General features: G+C 32.2%; 3 protein-coding genes across 14 annotated transcripts; 1 reads left to right on the plus strand and 2 right to left on the minus strand.

Annotated features, from left to right (window-relative positions):
- The first annotated feature begins 7,802 nt into the window (after positions 1 to 7,802).
- On the plus strand, positions 7,803 to 9,691 carry LOC124921671. 8 transcript variants are annotated; one of them, XR_007097686.1, is made up of 5 exons: positions 7,803 to 7,848; positions 7,928 to 8,094; positions 8,234 to 9,238; positions 9,308 to 9,356; positions 9,436 to 9,691. XR_007097686.1 is itself a non-coding variant. In XM_047462358.1 (2 exons), exons 1-2 carry the CDS (start codon positions 7,885 to 7,887, stop codon positions 8,964 to 8,966), a joined length of 525 nt encoding a protein of 174 aa, XP_047318314.1. In that variant the 5' UTR covers positions 7,829 to 7,884; the 3' UTR covers positions 8,967 to 9,121. The 8 variants fall into 8 exon arrangements, 1 of the variants encoding a protein (XP_047318314.1); XR_007097691.1 differs by having other exon boundaries at positions 7,829 to 8,094; positions 9,426 to 9,506; positions 9,630 to 9,691; XR_007097689.1 differs by having other exon boundaries at positions 7,829 to 8,094; positions 9,436 to 9,506; positions 9,627 to 9,691.
- A 2,293-nt stretch (positions 9,692 to 11,984) lies between these two features.
- LOC124921386 (plant intracellular Ras-group-related LRR protein 6-like) lies at positions 11,985 to 14,799 on the minus strand. Of its 4 annotated transcripts, XM_047462044.1 has the most exons (10): positions 14,706 to 14,799; positions 14,588 to 14,636; positions 14,438 to 14,508; positions 14,254 to 14,314; positions 13,790 to 13,936; positions 13,262 to 13,325; positions 13,036 to 13,172; positions 12,781 to 12,869; positions 12,352 to 12,428; positions 11,985 to 12,135 (listed from the first exon to the last, which is right to left on the minus strand). In XM_047462044.1, exons 4-9 carry the CDS (start codon positions 14,265 to 14,267, stop codon positions 12,403 to 12,405), a joined length of 477 nt encoding a protein of 158 aa, XP_047318000.1. In that variant the 5' UTR covers positions 14,268 to 14,314; positions 14,438 to 14,508; positions 14,588 to 14,636; positions 14,706 to 14,799; the 3' UTR covers positions 11,985 to 12,135; positions 12,352 to 12,402. The 4 variants fall into 4 exon arrangements, with proteins under 4 accessions (XP_047318000.1, XP_047317997.1, XP_047317998.1 ...); XM_047462041.1 differs by having other exon boundaries at positions 12,352 to 12,869; XM_047462042.1 differs by having other exon boundaries at positions 12,352 to 12,869; positions 14,254 to 14,317.
- A 23-nt stretch (positions 14,800 to 14,822) lies between these two features.
- LOC124921387 lies at positions 14,823 to 16,089 on the minus strand. 2 transcript variants are annotated; one of them, XM_047462046.1, is made up of 3 exons: positions 15,850 to 16,089; positions 15,581 to 15,710; positions 14,823 to 15,292 (listed from the first exon to the last, which is right to left on the minus strand). In XM_047462046.1, exons 1-3 carry the CDS (start codon positions 15,876 to 15,878, stop codon positions 14,978 to 14,980), a joined length of 474 nt encoding a protein of 157 aa, XP_047318002.1. In that variant the 5' UTR covers positions 15,879 to 16,089; the 3' UTR covers positions 14,823 to 14,977. The 2 variants fall into 2 exon arrangements, with proteins under 2 accessions (XP_047318002.1, XP_047318001.1); XM_047462045.1 differs by lacking the exon at positions 15,581 to 15,710.
- Between the last annotated feature and the right edge of the window lie 216 nt (positions 16,090 to 16,305).

Raw genomic sequence — 16,305 nt, forward strand, 5'->3', positions numbered from 1 at the left:
AATTTATGACCCGCGTAATAATTAATTTTTTTATTTGGAAAGGTTGTCATAAATATTAAAGGTTGGCATAAACCATTTTTTGTTAAGATGTTAAGACTTTTAACAACGCTTAATATGCGTTGGTAATTATTGGTCACTGTAGGTATATTTTGTTGTAGTGTGAGTACTATTATATATATTTTTTGTTTTATGGCAACCCGATATATCTAATAGAATTGGTATACATATGCTTTTGCTTTTAGCAATTAGAAAGAAATTCTAGATGAGCAATAAGTGGTGATTTTAACATCTCAACCATGGAAACATTTTTTTAGTAGCATAGGTATATATGACAAAATCGATACACTAGCGTTCTTGCTTTTGTGCAATAATTACAAGATTATAGATGAACACGCATCGATAATTTCAATGTCTCAATCTTGATGAATACTTTGACTTATTTGTTGGGGAAAAACCCTGATAGAAACACAAAAGAAGAAAACAAACTGAAAGAACACTAAAAGAATTTGATAACGGAGTTCGGCCAAAATATTTCCTACGTCTCCGAGCACTAAGGCTATCAATTAATAAGGAAGAAAAGATACAAATTTGGATGCAATAAACCAAAGAGGGGAGAGTTTCTTTTATACAATAAGAAACTTCCCCAACTCCCATCATCTTTCAATGTGGGATTTGTGCTAATTGTGAATATAGTTTTTTTATATACTAAGAAACTTCTTTCACTCCCATTATCTTTCGACGTGGGATTCTAATTGTTCCAAAAACAACAAATCTCCACTTTGGCACAATATCCAAATACTAATCTTCAATATTAAAAAATAAACCTTCAGTGCTTCCAATTGGCGCTCTTCAGCGCCGACTTAAACGCGGAATATGTTTACCAAATCTAAACAATTAGATTTGGTTTTCCCCATGTCTTTCATCTCGAATTCTTTACCCAATTGAGCATTCAATTTGTCAACTTCATATTGACTCTTTGATGCTATCAACATATCATCAACGTACAAGAGTAGATAGATGTAAGACTCATCTTGCAATTTGCACAAATACACACATGAACTGATTATGCTTCTTATGTACTCGTGCTCAATCATAAACTTATCAAGTCGCTTGTACCATTGTCTAGACGATTGCTTCAACCTGTACAATGATCTGTTCAACTTGCAAACCCAATTTTCTTTATCATCAACTTTGAATTCATCTTGTTGATAAATGTAGATTTCCTCGTTCAAATGACCGTGTATATCTGCGGTCTTCACATCTGGTTGAGCTAGCTCCAAATTCATCTGCGCTACCATGGACAACAAAATTCCAATGGAAGAGTGTTTAACAATAGGAGAAAGTACCTCATTATAATCACCTCCTTCCTTCTAAGCGTAGTCTTTAGCTACCAATTTTTCCTTGTAGCGAACATCAAACTTTTCAGGAAATCCTTCTTTCTTAGTAGAGATCCATTTACAACCAATAGCTTTCTTCCCTTTTCGTAGATGCGTCAACTTGCATGTCTCATTCTTCTGAAGAGATTGCATCTCATCTTCCATAACACCTCTCCTTTTTCCATTTTCAGTACTTCGACTGACATCTGAAAAAGTGGATGGAACATCATCTACGACTAGAAGTGCATAGGCCGTCATGTCAACAAACCGACCTAGTTTTTGAGTAACTCGTCTTGGCCTGTTTACATCAATTGATTCACGTTGTTCTGAAGGTTCTTGGGTCAGAACCTCTTCCACATTTAACACTTCGTCTGTCGTCGAAGAGTCACTTCTAGTTGGGCTTATCTTTATCTGCTCAAACTCCATCTGTTGCGGAGTACAATCAATCTTGTCTGGTGTTACCTTATTCAACATTGAATAATCATCAAAAGTAACATCTCTACTGATAATGGTTTTCTTTGCATCCAAACACCAGAGACGATATTCTTTAATTCCTGTAGTAAATCCCATAAAAAGAGCCTTATTTCCTTGTGAATCCAAATTTGATTCAACTCCATGATAATATATTGTAGAACTAAAAATATGCAAAGAATCATAATCAGTTACAGGTTTTCCAGACCATACCTCTAATGGAGTCTTGCCACCAAGTGCAGATGATGGTAGACGATTTACCAACTGTTGAGCGTATGACACAGCTTCTGCCCAAAATTTTATGTCTAACCCAACATTAGACAACATACATCGAACTTTTTCCACCAATGTCCTGTTCATACGTTCCGATACTCCATTCTGTTGTGGTGTTTTTCTGACTATGAAGTGTCGAACTATGCCACACTCTTGACATAACTTCTGGAATGGATCATTCCTGTATTCTCCACCGTTATCAGTCCGGAGAATTTCGACCTTTCTTCCTGTCTCTTCTTCAACTTGAGTTTTCCATTTAAGAAAAATCCCAAACACTTCATCTTTGTTCTTCATAGTAACACCCAAACTCTTCTGAAAAAATCATCAATAAAAGTAACAAAATAATGTCTACCTCCAAGAGAAGGAGTTTTGGCAGGTCCCCAGACATCTGAGTGCACATAATCCAAAATACCCTTTGTGTTATAGACAGCAGTGCCAAATTTTACTCGCCTTTGTTTTCCCATAATACAATGTTCACACAAATCTAACTTACAAACTTTTGTACCTTTCAACAATTCTTGCTTGACAAGAGTTTGTATAGATTTCTCACCAGAATGCCCCAATCGCATATGCCATAGCTTTGAGGCCTCTAACTCCTTACTTGCTCCCGGAAGTTGATACACATGATGTCCCATTAACTGTACTACCTTGATAGTAATACAAATTATTACTCTTCCTGATAGCTTTCGCGCTCCAGATATTACCCGAAGAACTCTATTTTCCAATTTCACATGTAGGCCTTTCAACTCCAAGGCCCCCAAATAAATGAGATTCTTTTTCATATTCGGTATGTACCGAACATCTCTAATAATTCTGGTGGATCTGTCATCATTCCTCAGCTTGATTGAACCTATCCCTTTTATTTTACATGTATTAGCATCTCCCATGTAAACAACTCCACCATCTAGCTCCTTAAAGTCAAAGAACCACTTTCGAACTGGTGTCATATGATAAGTGCAGGCTGAGTCCAATATCCACGCATCAGGATGTGATGTTGTGTGTGACATCGATAAAGAGTATTCTGAATCTGCATCACCTTTGTTTACTGCAACATTCGCATCTTCAGAATCTTTCTCTTTCTTCTTCAACTTTGGGCAGTTAATCTTCCAATGTCTTTTCTCACAAAAGAAAGCACATTCATCTTTAGCAACTCTACTTTCAGATCTTCTTCCATTCCCTTTTGATTTGCTCTGTTGACGGCCTCTGACCATCAATGCTTCATCTGCTGTATTTACTTTGCTTTTCCTTTTATCCTGCTTTCTCAATTCATGACTATATAAAGCAGAACTTACAGCATTAAGAGAAACATTTCTCTTCCCATGAAGTAATGTTGTTTCTAAGTGTTTAAATTCATCAGGAAGGGACGATAGCAACATCAACGCAAGATCTTCATCCTCAAACTTAACGTCAAGGTTTAACAGATCTGCTATAAATTCATTAAACTTAGTTATATGCTCATTCATAGTAGTATCTAATTGGTAATCAAACCAGAACAGTCGCTTCTTCATAAGGAGCTTATTCTGACCACTCTTCTTCAGAAATTTATCCTCAAATCCTTGCCACAGTTTCTGTGCAGGAGTTTCATTCTTCACAACATACTTCTGCTCTCTGGACAGGCACGATCGAATTGTTCCGCACGCCAACCGATTCATGATACTCCACTTTTTTTCTTCTATACCATCTGGCTTTCGGACCTCAATAGAAACATCTAGACTCTGCTGAAAAAGACAATGTAGAACCTCACATTGCCACATGCAGAAATGCCCAGTTCCATCAAAGATCTCCACCGCAAACTTCAAATTTGACATCGGTGTCCTCGTCCAGGATGACGAAGGAGTTGACGCCCCTTTTGAAGACTCCACCATGCCAAGGACGAACCTTCGGCTCTGATACCACTTGTTGGGAAAAAAACCCTGATAGAAACACAAAAGAAGAAAACAAACTGAAAAACACTAACAGAATTTAATAACGGAGTTCGGCCAAAATATTGTCTACGTCTCTGAGCACTAAGGCTATCAATTAATAAGGAAGAAACGATACAAATTTGGGTGCAATAAACCAAAGAGGGGAGAGTTTCTTTTATACAATAAGAAACTTCTCCAACTCCCATCATTTTCCGATGTTGGATTTATGCTAATTGTGAATATAGTTTTTTTATATACTAAGAAACTTCTTTCACTCTCATTATCTTTCGATGTGGGATTTTAATTGTGCCAAAAACAACATTATTTGTTTTCAAGCCTCGAGCTTCGAGTCATCCATTTTTTGAAACATTCTCTTAAAGAAGTAGAACAATTTTCTTTATTTTTATGATTTAATCTTAGACTTTGATATTTTTCATGAGCTTCATTTTTTTTACTCGAACCATCGAAGACATTATCAAGTTACTTTTAAAACGATCGTTGGAGGGACACTCTCGTCTTGACTCGTATTTACTTTCTAATATTTGTTATACTAAAACTCTTTTAAAGAAGGATATTGAAAATATATTATAACATTTGTTTTTTTTAATGCCCTAGTGTGAACTAGGGTTTTATTATATATTTTTTAAACCATTTAAACTTTTTTTTAAAAGAAGGTTACAGTTGGGCATGAGACAAGGCTGCTTACATATATTTTTGAAGGAAGAATCAGATCGAAAAACGTAATTCAACGTGTAAGAACGTTGATTTTATTTTAGAAATGCCCGTAATGTGAACTAGTGGTTTATTCATTTTTTGTTTGTTTTGGATTTTTTTTAAATACCCCTAGTGTAAACTAGGATTTTATTAGTTTTTATGTTCTTCCTTTTTGTTTTCGAAATGTCCCTAGTGTATATTAAGATATTTTTCATTTATTATTGGTTTAGAATGTGTTATTTATGATAGAAAATTTACATTTCGTGACAATTGTGTTTTTTAAGATGACTTATAACGTGTTATCGATGATCTACGTATTACATCGTATCTTTTTCTTTCTTTCCCGCTTATATGACTTAAAATGCGCTATCAATGATAAAGATCTTACACCGCATTAGATTGAAAGTAATTTGTATAGAAGGGACAACCACTCCTTGTTGTTCTTCTCTTCCATTCTAGGAGGGCTGCATCTGGATATTTTGCATATGCCAATCAGGTTTGTTGGACAAACAATGTTATCATTTAGTGGAATACTTGAGTAGCCTTTGACTCCTACTAGGGCTTGAGGATTCTACATTGCGTTATCATAGATAGGAGACACACATTGCTTATTTGCCATTTTTTATTGTTATTATTTTCTTTAGATGTATTACAAAGTGCTATTGAGGATAAATGAAGAAATTTGAGGGATGGTTTGAACGTAAGAGGAGTATTTATCTCAACTCGATCTTTCTTTGTTGTTGTCTTTTTCCGTTTTTGTTTGTTTTAGGAATATATATTTTATTTTCATTTTTAAAAATGCACCTAGTTTTAACATATATATTTTTTATGTTTAAATGTCTTCATCTTTTCTCAACATCTTCTGATTTGAAAAACATTTTAAAATCAAAGCGTATTAGATCGAATTTGACGCAAGACACAAACATTGGCTTCATTAAACAAAAGAGAGTTTAATACAAAATACGTATGTATACACATATATTTTCAACAGCAATAAAGAAAGATAGCTTGAGATGTTGCCCGTTTCATTGTTTTCTTTGCCAAGATGTCGTGGAGTTTGCATTATCGAAAGTGCTTTAGACGCTTTCAGACTTTCGCTTCTCTTTTTTCATTGGGAGTCATGGGTTGCATGTATGAACATTCCTTCTTCAGTATTGGATCCCAGTAATTATTATGTATGTGGTAGTAATTAAGTAGTTATATGCACACCAGTCTTAGATCCCTATCCTCAAGGTCTGAGTTGGAAACCAAGTGTTCTTTGGAGAACAATATGATTCATTTTACCTGCTAGCATCGGCTATGGGAGCAATATTGGAGATGGCACGATTGAGGAGAACGACAACTAGAGAGACCCACTACCTACGTAGATTTGTAATCTCCGGACAATATCATCATTGTTGGAAATCTAATTTGCTGACCAATCTCTTGATGACTTCGGACATTTGTAGTCATGTAGATATTGAAACCTCCAAATGTCAAATAGATTCAAATTATTCGTGTAAGTAAACTAGTACCTCGACCCCATCCCTAAATCAAATATGGACATAATAAGATGTTATTTACCTTTCGAGATCTCTAATCTGGTACTCTAAAACTAATTATTGTCCTCAACCTAGGAATATATTCATTAACTATGAAGGTTTTGAAAAGCTATAACAATGTAGAAAGTACAAGTTAAGCATTGATAGAAGAAATGAAACGAATGAGGAAAGGTGTAAAAGCTCATGTTGGAGTTTGTGTCTACTTCGATATCTGTAGTAATATTCGTGTTCTTCAACTGAGTATTCACATCAGCTAAGAACAATTCTCCTTTATTTGTTCTAGATGAAATAATAACCTAGAATACATTCAAATGAAGACTTAAATGTTCTATTACAAACAATGAATTTTAAAAATTATGCATAGAGTAATCTCAAATCCTGTTGTAAACCTAAAAATACGAAAAGAAGAAAATGACGTTGTTTCTTAGTCGATTTTCAGAGAAGGAGACGAGTATTGATGTAAGCAAGTTCTAGTAAGACAAAGAAGACCATGCAATTTATAGAACACGACATAAGTATATTTATTTATATATATATATATGCCGTGAAGCGAAGTGAATCGTAGTTTCTTGAACCAAAAAAGAAAGATCTTAGAGAAATGGCGAAATGAAACTCACAACTCCGGTGGGAGAATGCGTGGTGACATTGAACTTCTATCGTTGTGGTTATCTCTGTAGAAAAGAACTATGGTAGAAATCAAAGAATTCACAACGATTAACAGAGTATTCTAAGATGAAGAAGATAAAGTATGCGCTAAAAAATGAGAATGAGAGTAATATAAAGATACATTCTTCCCGTAAACCCTATTTCCCCAGAAACTTCCAGTAAGATCTGACTCCAAATTTCAAGTTTAGTGGTTATAGGCGAAGTATCAAACTATGATGTACGAAATATATAAGTTTATCTTAAAACTTTTATAAGATATTTAAATAACACATAAGTTTTGATTTTCTTGTAAAAATTAAATTTATACAAATTTGTCTCTTATAATTATCACTACAACTAAAAAGACTTTTGGCGACGCTTATATGCCAACGCATATTAAGCGTGGGTAAAAACTAAAAGATAAAAAAACTTTTCCCAACCTTTGCACCTATACAACCACCTTTATTTTTTAATATATATTTATAAACTTTCATAATAACCTTATAATTTAAGTATTCTAATTTTTTATATTTTTATGTTTTACTTTTAAACTTTAAAAATATTTTATTTCATTATTTTAATTTTTTTTAAATTAAAATTGACTTAAAATTTTATTAACCATAAAATTTTATTATTATTTTTATATAACATAGTTTTTTAATTTTTATAGTATTATTAATTTTTTTTATTAAAATCGATTTTTTATTTAATAATTATTTAAATTTAATTAAATAAAAAGTAAAAAAATAATATAAACTAAAAATAAAATAATTAAACATTATATATATTTAAAAAAAAAATTAACTTATATATTTTTTAAAATTAAGAATTATTCTATATGTAGAAAAGCCCAAATTCAATCCCAAATTCTTTTTTGTTATTTTTTAACCTAATCAGTTCTTTCTTCTCTGCAGCAGCCAATTCGTGAGTAGTCTCTCCATTCATCTCATCTCTATTTCTATGTATGTAAAATATTCATCTCAATCAAATTCTACAATTCTAGATTTGTGTTATCTGTGTTCCGATTCATCTCGAGTATGCTCATTGCCTCATTCTTCCTCGCCTTCAAGCCAAACGCAAACGAGACACTTCAACTGCTCCAATCCATGTTTGACGTGCTTCCACACGATATCACAATCGAATGAAACGGTCGAGATTGCGTCTTCATCCGTAAGAATTGTTCCTGTTCTCCGTTATTAAATAATTATTTGACGAATATGACGTTTACAATTAGGGAAAACAGAAAATCTCTTCACGATATTAAGATCGATGCATACAAGGGTTTAGCTTTTCTTCCTAATTATACTAGGGCGGCTAGAGCTGGATCAATTGTTTCGTTAAATCTGTTTTGTGGATGTTCGAGTGAGTTGCGGAACTACCCGATGGGTTACGTGATGGGAGAGAGTGATAGTATTGAATCTTTAGCAATTAGATTTGGGGTTAGTATTGAATCTGTTAATGAAATTGTTAATTCTGATTTCTGATAATGTTACTGTTGAATTCCTTTAAATTCAGGTACGTATCAATATCATCATCTTTTTGATTTCTTAATCTATTATTGCTTGATTGAAACAGAGTTTAATGTTTTTAACCTTTTTTTGTTCAAATGTTTGCAGTTCCTTTTAAACTTGTACCTGCATAACTCTAGTTGTTTGATTTCTTAACTCGGTCACACATTTCAAGCTAAAATAATCATTGTGTTGAACTTATGGTTCTGTAATATGCAGTCTGGGAAACTTATTATTGAAGATGATGATGACAAGGATGACGATGATGAGGATGATGATGACAAAGATGAAGATGACGTTGAAGATAAATTGTACAGATTGATTCAAATTCCGGTCTCTATTGTTCAAATACACATTTGTTTAAGACTGAGCTCTCTAGGGTTCTATATGAAATCAATATTGATGTTAATTAGCTTTCATGCTATCATATTCTGTGAACTGTGTTTGAGAGATGTCAGACATTCAAAAGAAATGATTTCCTCACAAAATTTAAAGAATACTCAATTAACTAATTTGTTTTTCAAGTACATGTAATGAAGAAGATTATGTTTGACTAAATGTGACAACATTTTGAGAAGATGGCAGGTCAAGTTGATGCAACTAGCAGATTAAAGCAAAGCAGAAGCGAGAAAAAGAGCAGGAAGGCAATGCTTAAGCTTGGAATGAAGTTCATTCCTGGTGTCAGCAGAGTAACTGTGAAGAAGAGCAAAAAAACAGATTTGGAGTTCTAAACTGCAACCCATCATCCAAAGAGTTCTTTCTGTTCATTTTTTTGGATCATGTGGGTAAAGAGATTATGTAAAAAGGTTAGTTTCTATTCTATTCTAAGCTGTTCAGATCATTGGTCAGATGTGTAATATAACATTCTCATATAGATATATGCCTGTCATGGGGTTGCTGTTTCTTCATTTATTACCTGATGAGGTTAGCTTGTTTTTATTTATAATCAGGTGGATTCCCATTTTTTCTAATATATTGATAATTAAGCTTTAGTGTTGTGCAGCTCTTGAAATAGAAGATAATACTACTAAAGAGAAGAGAGGAGGCTGAAAGTGAAAGCAATCATAAAAATCTGTAATTTTTCTTCTTCTTCTTCTTATTAATTTTTGAATAATAATAATAATAAGAGAGAAGGAGAAGAAGAAGTTGTTGTCTGTTTCCTGATTCTTGAATGGATCTGGTTGGTTGGTTAAGTAGTGAGCAATGGTGACTGGAAAATGGTATAAGAAGAGGAGCTGTGTTTAATGGGAGAAATCAGGTCTGGAAATCCCTTTTTTTTATTATTCATTATTTATCATTCATTATTAAATGGCATCAATTGGTTTGTTCATCAATGGGTCAGGTTTTATTTATGCTGAAATGGCAGAAATGCCCATTTCTGACATCTATTAGTATTATTTTGATGGCTAATCAAATAGGGTCACAAGTATGATTAATGGAGCGAGGTTAATAGAGTAAATTAACGGGGAGTTAGAATAATGAATGTGGTTGCTGTTAACAGGGTTGAAGGTTGACTTTGGTATAGTGTATTCATTTATGAGCATTATAATAGTCCTTTCTATTTTTTTATGACAGGAAAGAAAAACATTGGCAACTTTTCTGGCTATGTGTGGTTGACTTGTTTTTAAATAAGAGCAAGACCTTCCGGTTTCCGTCTATGGATCGTTATTATTTTTTATATTAGTAATATTATATGGGATTAATTCTATTTAGTTGATTTCAATTATTAATCGACTAAATTGTTAAATAAATTACAAAATTTTAAATTTTAAAAATAAATTATCCCCAAAAAATTATTAAAACAAAATGTTATTTAATTATTTGTTTATAAATTATTGTCATAAATATTTAAGGGTAGACAAAATATTTTTTTCTTGACTTTTGTCAACGTTTAATATGCGTTGACAAATAAGTGTCATCGAATGTATGTTTTGTTGTAGTGGATATTCATACTAAAAAATCATTTTAATACTATTAGTGTCTACCTAATTATCGTTTTAAAAGAGAGTTCGAAAATTTTTCAACTACTAAAAGAATGACAAAATTCATCAAACATAATTATGAAGTGCAAATTGGTTATTTTTATTTTTGATACACATGATAAATAAATGCTTATAATTTCAAATTATAGATGAATTTAAACCAATCACATTTTTATCTACAAACATCACATCCGAAGTGTCTACCAAATTATATGCACATGATAAGAATGATTTTTATTCCAAAATAATAGAGTCCTCAAACAAATCACACAATTATGCATTGACGTCGCAACCGAGCACCTTACAGAACCTTACATTACCATCGCGAACCGATCAAAATTTTAACGGCTGTGCAAAAAAACCGAAAAAACGGTAACCCAACTGAACCGATAGTTAACCGGTTTCATTTTAACATTTTATTGCTTAACCGGTTCTAGCGGTTTCGGTTAACTGGTTTTTTGTCGGTTTAACGGTTCGGTTTTTGGTTTACCAATTTTTCCAATAGTTTAACCGGTTAATTATATATTTTTATATTTTATAATTTGTATTAGTTATTTTATAAATAATATTTAATAATCTATAAATCTTTTTTAATTTTAAATTTTAAATTATAATTTTTATTGAATTATTTTTTAAAAACACTATAATTTATATAAAAAAATTTACAAAAATAAATTAAAAACAAACTGAAATAATTTCATTAAAATAATAAAATTATTTTTATAACGATACAATAACGTAGAATTATAAGTTAACAAAATCAAAATAGCTATAAAATATATTATATTGTTACATTTGTAAGAGCCGTTAGATTTTTCCCTCGATTGCGGTTTACTTTTGATCATCTCTTAGGGTTTCTGCAATTAATTTGTTTTATTACTCTGTCTTTGCCATTATGGGGAAGGGGAAAACAAAAGTAATAAATCAAAAGAAGTTAGGGATTTTGTGCTGGAAGGAATTAAGGAAACAACAGTCAAAGAATTTCTGAAGAAGTTATCAAGGAACAACAGGATACTAACACAATTAAGCAATCTGCTCCAACTACTGCTGGGAAATTTCCTATTGAAAATAATGCAGGAAAACAAGGGAATAATGAAGGAGCTTGGAAGAATACGCTATAATGAAATAGCTAATCTGTTTGGCTAAGGAAGAAGATCAGAAAATTCATAATGGTCAGAAAGTAAAGATGCGGGAAAACGATACAAATGTCACTACAACAAAATTGACTTACGGCGACGCTTAAAAAGACTTCTGCCAACCCTTAAAAGCGTCGCCAAAAATATTACCGACACTTATTCTTGCGTTGCCAGAAGCAGGGTGGGCGTAAGTTATAGCAACGCTAAATTAAGCGTCGGTAAATTTAATTTAAGCGTTGCTAAAAGTATGTTTATTTTTAACAACTTAATTTAAGCGTTGCTAAAAGTATGTTTAATTTTTAACAATTCTTTTATATTATAATATTGATTTTTTTTTACAATTTTACCTGAACATTTTTATTTTTAAATTAAATAATTATTAAGAAAAATTATTTCATACAAAATTTTTAATTATAACAAAATTAACATAAATACTCCCAACAAAATTATCTTATAAAATTATTTAATAAAATCATATCATAGTCACAAAAATCTCAAACAAACAAAGTAGTTTTGAACAACAAAAATGAAATAAAAAATTGGAATGGATGATTTTCATCTACTTGATCTTCTCTTCGGCCTCCACTGCAATTATGTAAATGGATATTATTTTTAAGATAAGAAATAAAAAAAAGGTATATCAATGTGAATTAATTATAGATATGTAACTAGAACAAAAAGTGGAAACTATGATTCCGAAATGAAAAAACCCAGAAACTCTTAGAGTTTCGAAAAGCTAGGTTTAATCTTTGTATTTGTTTTAAATAAGCCTTGTAGTGTAAAGATCCATTGCAGTCTTACCTTTGAACTCTGACAAATCTGAACAACGTCCTATGGAGCCTGGAAGATCTTTTAGTTGATTATTTGAGCATTTAAACCTACAAACCACAAAATTAAAATTCATGCAAACAAGAAATGATATGCACCTGTCTATATAGATGCATAACTAATATTTTTTCTCGTGACACGTACATACTGAACTCACTATCCATATTTTATTCGAAGCTAATATCCTAACAGCATTGACACAAAGATGGATAAATCATTAAATTTTTAAGAAAATGAATCATATGATTGTTCATTGTACAATGAAAATATAATCTTATCCAGGTAAAGCAATTGGAGTATCATGTGTCCAACCTCAAATAATCAGGAAAAAAAATATGCACACATGGAGTTGCCAACTACACCTCTTAACAAATGAAGAAAAAGTCAAGGTAAAGAGCCTACTTGACCAAAGCAGTTGCCGATCCAATTTCTTCAGGTATGCTAAAAATATCATGTTAAATGAAACATCTAATGATTTTAGCATGTGAAGCCTGTGAAACAATGATACAGATCATCAATTGGACGATGCCATTTCCAAAGCACAAAATGATTAAGCAAAAAGAGGGACAATTAAAATACAAGACCTCAAAAAAGAACAAATACAAATTAAATAAATCTAAAGAAACCAGTTACTAGAAAGAAATGAACAATACATACTCGCCTATGGCAGCCGGCAGGAGGGATAGCTTGTTGTGTCTAACATTAAGTACAGACAATAAAGGCAAGTTTCTGAGATCTTCCCTCAACGATTCAATGTTATTATGCGCTAAAATAAGCTTATGTAGCTCCACGGTCTACAAACATTAACTTTCTTTAGTAACATCTTATGTCAATTTATCTTAGCTGATTCAGAATGTTAAAAATGAAGGAATGCGAATATTACCTCCCACCATTTCTCACTGCCTCCAATAGCATCCATGCTTTTGTATACTTCATTTGGCACTTCACTGATACAAAATAAGAACAACTAAGACATAAAAAACATATTTAACAAATTTCTCATCTAGGAACATATCTTTAACAACGAATGATTTCTCTTAGGCATACTAAGTGTTGTAAGGATATAGTAAGAATGTAAGCATAAGTTGTAAGTACTTAAAGCAGAAGATTATTTCCTTCTGCAGATGGATGAATACACATCTCTTTCCAAAAAATCTCAAAAAAACAGACAAATGCATCTGACTATAAAAACATAAACAGTTTAGATCACCAGTGATCACGCATAGAAGAATACAAGCTACAGTCTAGACATTAACAGTATATGAACAAACAAACAAACTACAGTCTAGACAATAGAACCAACAAATACACGCTAAGATAGTCCATCCGATTAGTCGCTTAATTAGGATTACAAGTGAAGAAAATGAGATAAAGCTTGAGGAATCATGAACTGTAAAGAGAGATGAATCACCTTAGTGAACGGTTGGAGAGGTTGAGGGAACCGGAAGCTCTTGCATCTTTCAAGAAACGATCCATAGACGGAAACCGGAAGGTCTTGCTCTTATTTAAAAACAAGTCAACCACACATAGCCAGAAAAGTTGCCAATGTTTTTCTTTCCTGTCATAAAAAAATAGAAAGGACTATTATAATGCTCATAAATGAATACACTATACCAAAGTCAACCTTCAACCCTGTTAACAGCAACCACATTCATTATTCTAACTCCCCGTTAATTTACTCTATTAACCTCGCTCCATTAATCATACTTGTGACCCTATTTGATTAGCCATCAAAATAATACTAATAGATGTCAGAAATGGGCATTTCTGCCATTTCAGCATAAATAAAACCTGACCCATTGATGAACAAACCAATTGATGCCATTTAATAATGAATGATAAATAATGAATAATAAAAAAAAGGGATTTCCAGACCTGATTTCTCCCATTAAACACAGCTCCTCTTCTTATACCATTTTCCAGTCACCATTGCTCACTACTTAACCAACCAACCAGATCCATTCAAGAATCAGGAAACAGACAACAACTTCTTCTTCTCCTTCTCTCTTATTATTATTATTATTCAAAAATTAATAAGAAGAAGAAGAAGAAAAATTACAGATTTTTATGATTGCTTTCACTTTCAGCCTCCTCTCTTCTCTTTAGTAGTATTATCTTCTATTTCAAGAGCTGCACAACACTAAAGCTTAATTATCAATATATTAGAAAAAATGGGAATCCACCTGATTATAAATAAAAACAAGCTAACCTCATCAGGTAATAAATGAAGAAACAGCAACCCCATGACAGGCATATATCTATATGAGAATGTTATATTACACATCTGACCAATGATCTGAACAGCTTAGAATAGAATAGAAACTAACCTTTTTACATAATCTCTTTACCCACATGATCCAAAAAAATGAACAGAAAGAACTCTTTGGATGATGGGTTGCAGTTTAGAACTCCAAATCTGTTTTTTTGCTCTTCTTCACAGTTACTCTGCTGACACCAGGAATGAACTTCATTCCAAGCTTAAGCATTGCCTTCCTGCTCTTTTTCTCGCTTCTGCTTTGCTTTAATCTGCTAGTTGCATCAACTTGACCTGCCATCTTCTCAAAATGTTGTCACATTTAGTCAAACATAATCTTCTTCATTACATGTACTTGAAAAACAAATTAGTTAATTGAGTATTCTTTAAATTTTGTGAGGAAATCATTTCTTTTGAATGTCTGACATCTCTCAAACACAGTTCACAGAATATGATAGCATGAAAGCTAATTAACATCAATATTGATTTCATATAGAACCCTAGAGAGCTCAGTCTTAAACAAATGTGTATTTGAACAATAGAGACCGGAATTTGAATCAATCTGTACAATTTATCTTCAACGTCATCTTCATCTTTGTCATCATCATCCTCATCATCGTCATCCTTGTCATCATCATCTTCAATAATAAGTTTCCCAGACTGCATATTACAGAACCATAAGTTCAACACAATGATTATTTTAGCTTGAAATGTGTGACCGAGTTAAGAAATCAAACAACTAGAGTTATGCAGGTACAAGTTTAAAAGGAACTGCAAACATTTGAACAAAAAAAGGTTAAAAACATTAAACTCTGTTTCAATCAAGCAATAATAGATTAAGAAATCAAAAAGATGATGATATTGATACGTACCTGAATTTAAAGGAATTCAACAGTAACATTATCAGAAATCAGAATTAACAATTTCATTAACAGATTCAATACTAACCCCAAATCTAATTGCTAAAGATTCAATACTATCACTCTCTCCCATCACGTAACCCATCGGGTAGTTCCGCAACTCACTCGAACATCCACAAAACAGATTTAACGAAACAATTGATCCAGCTCTAGCCGCCCTAGTATAATTAGGAAGAAAAGCTAAACCCTTGTATGCATCGATCTTAATATCGTGAAGAGATTTTCTGTTTTCCCTAATTGTAAACGTCATATTCGTCAAATAATTATTTAATAACGGAGAACAGGAACAATTCTTACGGATGAAGACGCAATCTCGACCGTTTCATTCGATTGTGATATCGTGTGGAAGCACGTCAAACATGGATTGGAGCAGTTGAAGTGTCTCGTTTGCGTTTGGCTTGAAGGCGAGGAAGAATGAGGCAATGAGCATACTCGAGATGAATCGGAACACAGATAACACAAATCTAGAATTGTAGAATTTGATTGAGATGAATATTTTACATACATAGAAATAGAGATGAGATGAATGGAGAGACTACTCACGAATTGGCTGCTGCAGAGAAGAAAGAACTGATTAGGTTAAAAAATAACAAAAAAGAATTTGGGATTGAATTTGGGCTTTTCTACATATAGAATAATTCTTAATTTTAAAAAATATATAAGTTAATTTTTTTTTTAAATATATATAATGTTTAATTATTTTATTTTTAGTTTATATTATTTTTTTACTTTTTATTTAATTAAATTTAAATA

This window comes from Impatiens glandulifera, chromosome 1 (assembly GCF_907164915.1).
Source record: "Impatiens glandulifera chromosome 1, dImpGla2.1, whole genome shotgun sequence".
Lineage (NCBI taxonomy): Eukaryota > Viridiplantae > Streptophyta > Magnoliopsida > Ericales > Balsaminaceae > Impatiens > Impatiens glandulifera.

Excerpts from the sequence above, each read along its gene's own strand:
- LOC124921386 (XM_047462041.1), bottom strand. Across the intron at positions 13,326-13,789 it reads CTCTCCAACCGTTCACTAAG|TGAAGTGCCAAATGAAGTAT; the intron begins GTGATTCATCTC and ends ATTTTGTATCAG. Across the intron at positions 12,870-13,035 it reads CTGCCGGCTGCCATAGGCGA|GCTTCACATGCTAAAATCAT; the intron begins GTATGTATTGTT and ends ATTGTTTCACAG.
- LOC124921387 (XM_047462045.1), bottom strand. The coding sequence starts at position 16,059 with ATGTATGTAAAATATTCATCTCAATCAAATTCTACAATTCTAGATTTG. Across the intron at positions 15,293-15,849 it reads TCGAGATTGCGTCTTCATCC|TCTGGGAAACTTATTATTGA; the intron begins GTAAGAATTGTT and ends TGTAATATGCAG.
- LOC124921671 (XM_047462358.1), top strand. The coding sequence starts at position 7,885 with ATGTATGTAAAATATTCATCTCAATCAAATTCTACAATTCTAGATTTG. Across the intron at positions 8,095-8,651 it reads TCGAGATTGCGTCTTCATCC|TCTGGGAAACTTATTATTGA; the intron begins GTAAGAATTGTT and ends TGTAATATGCAG.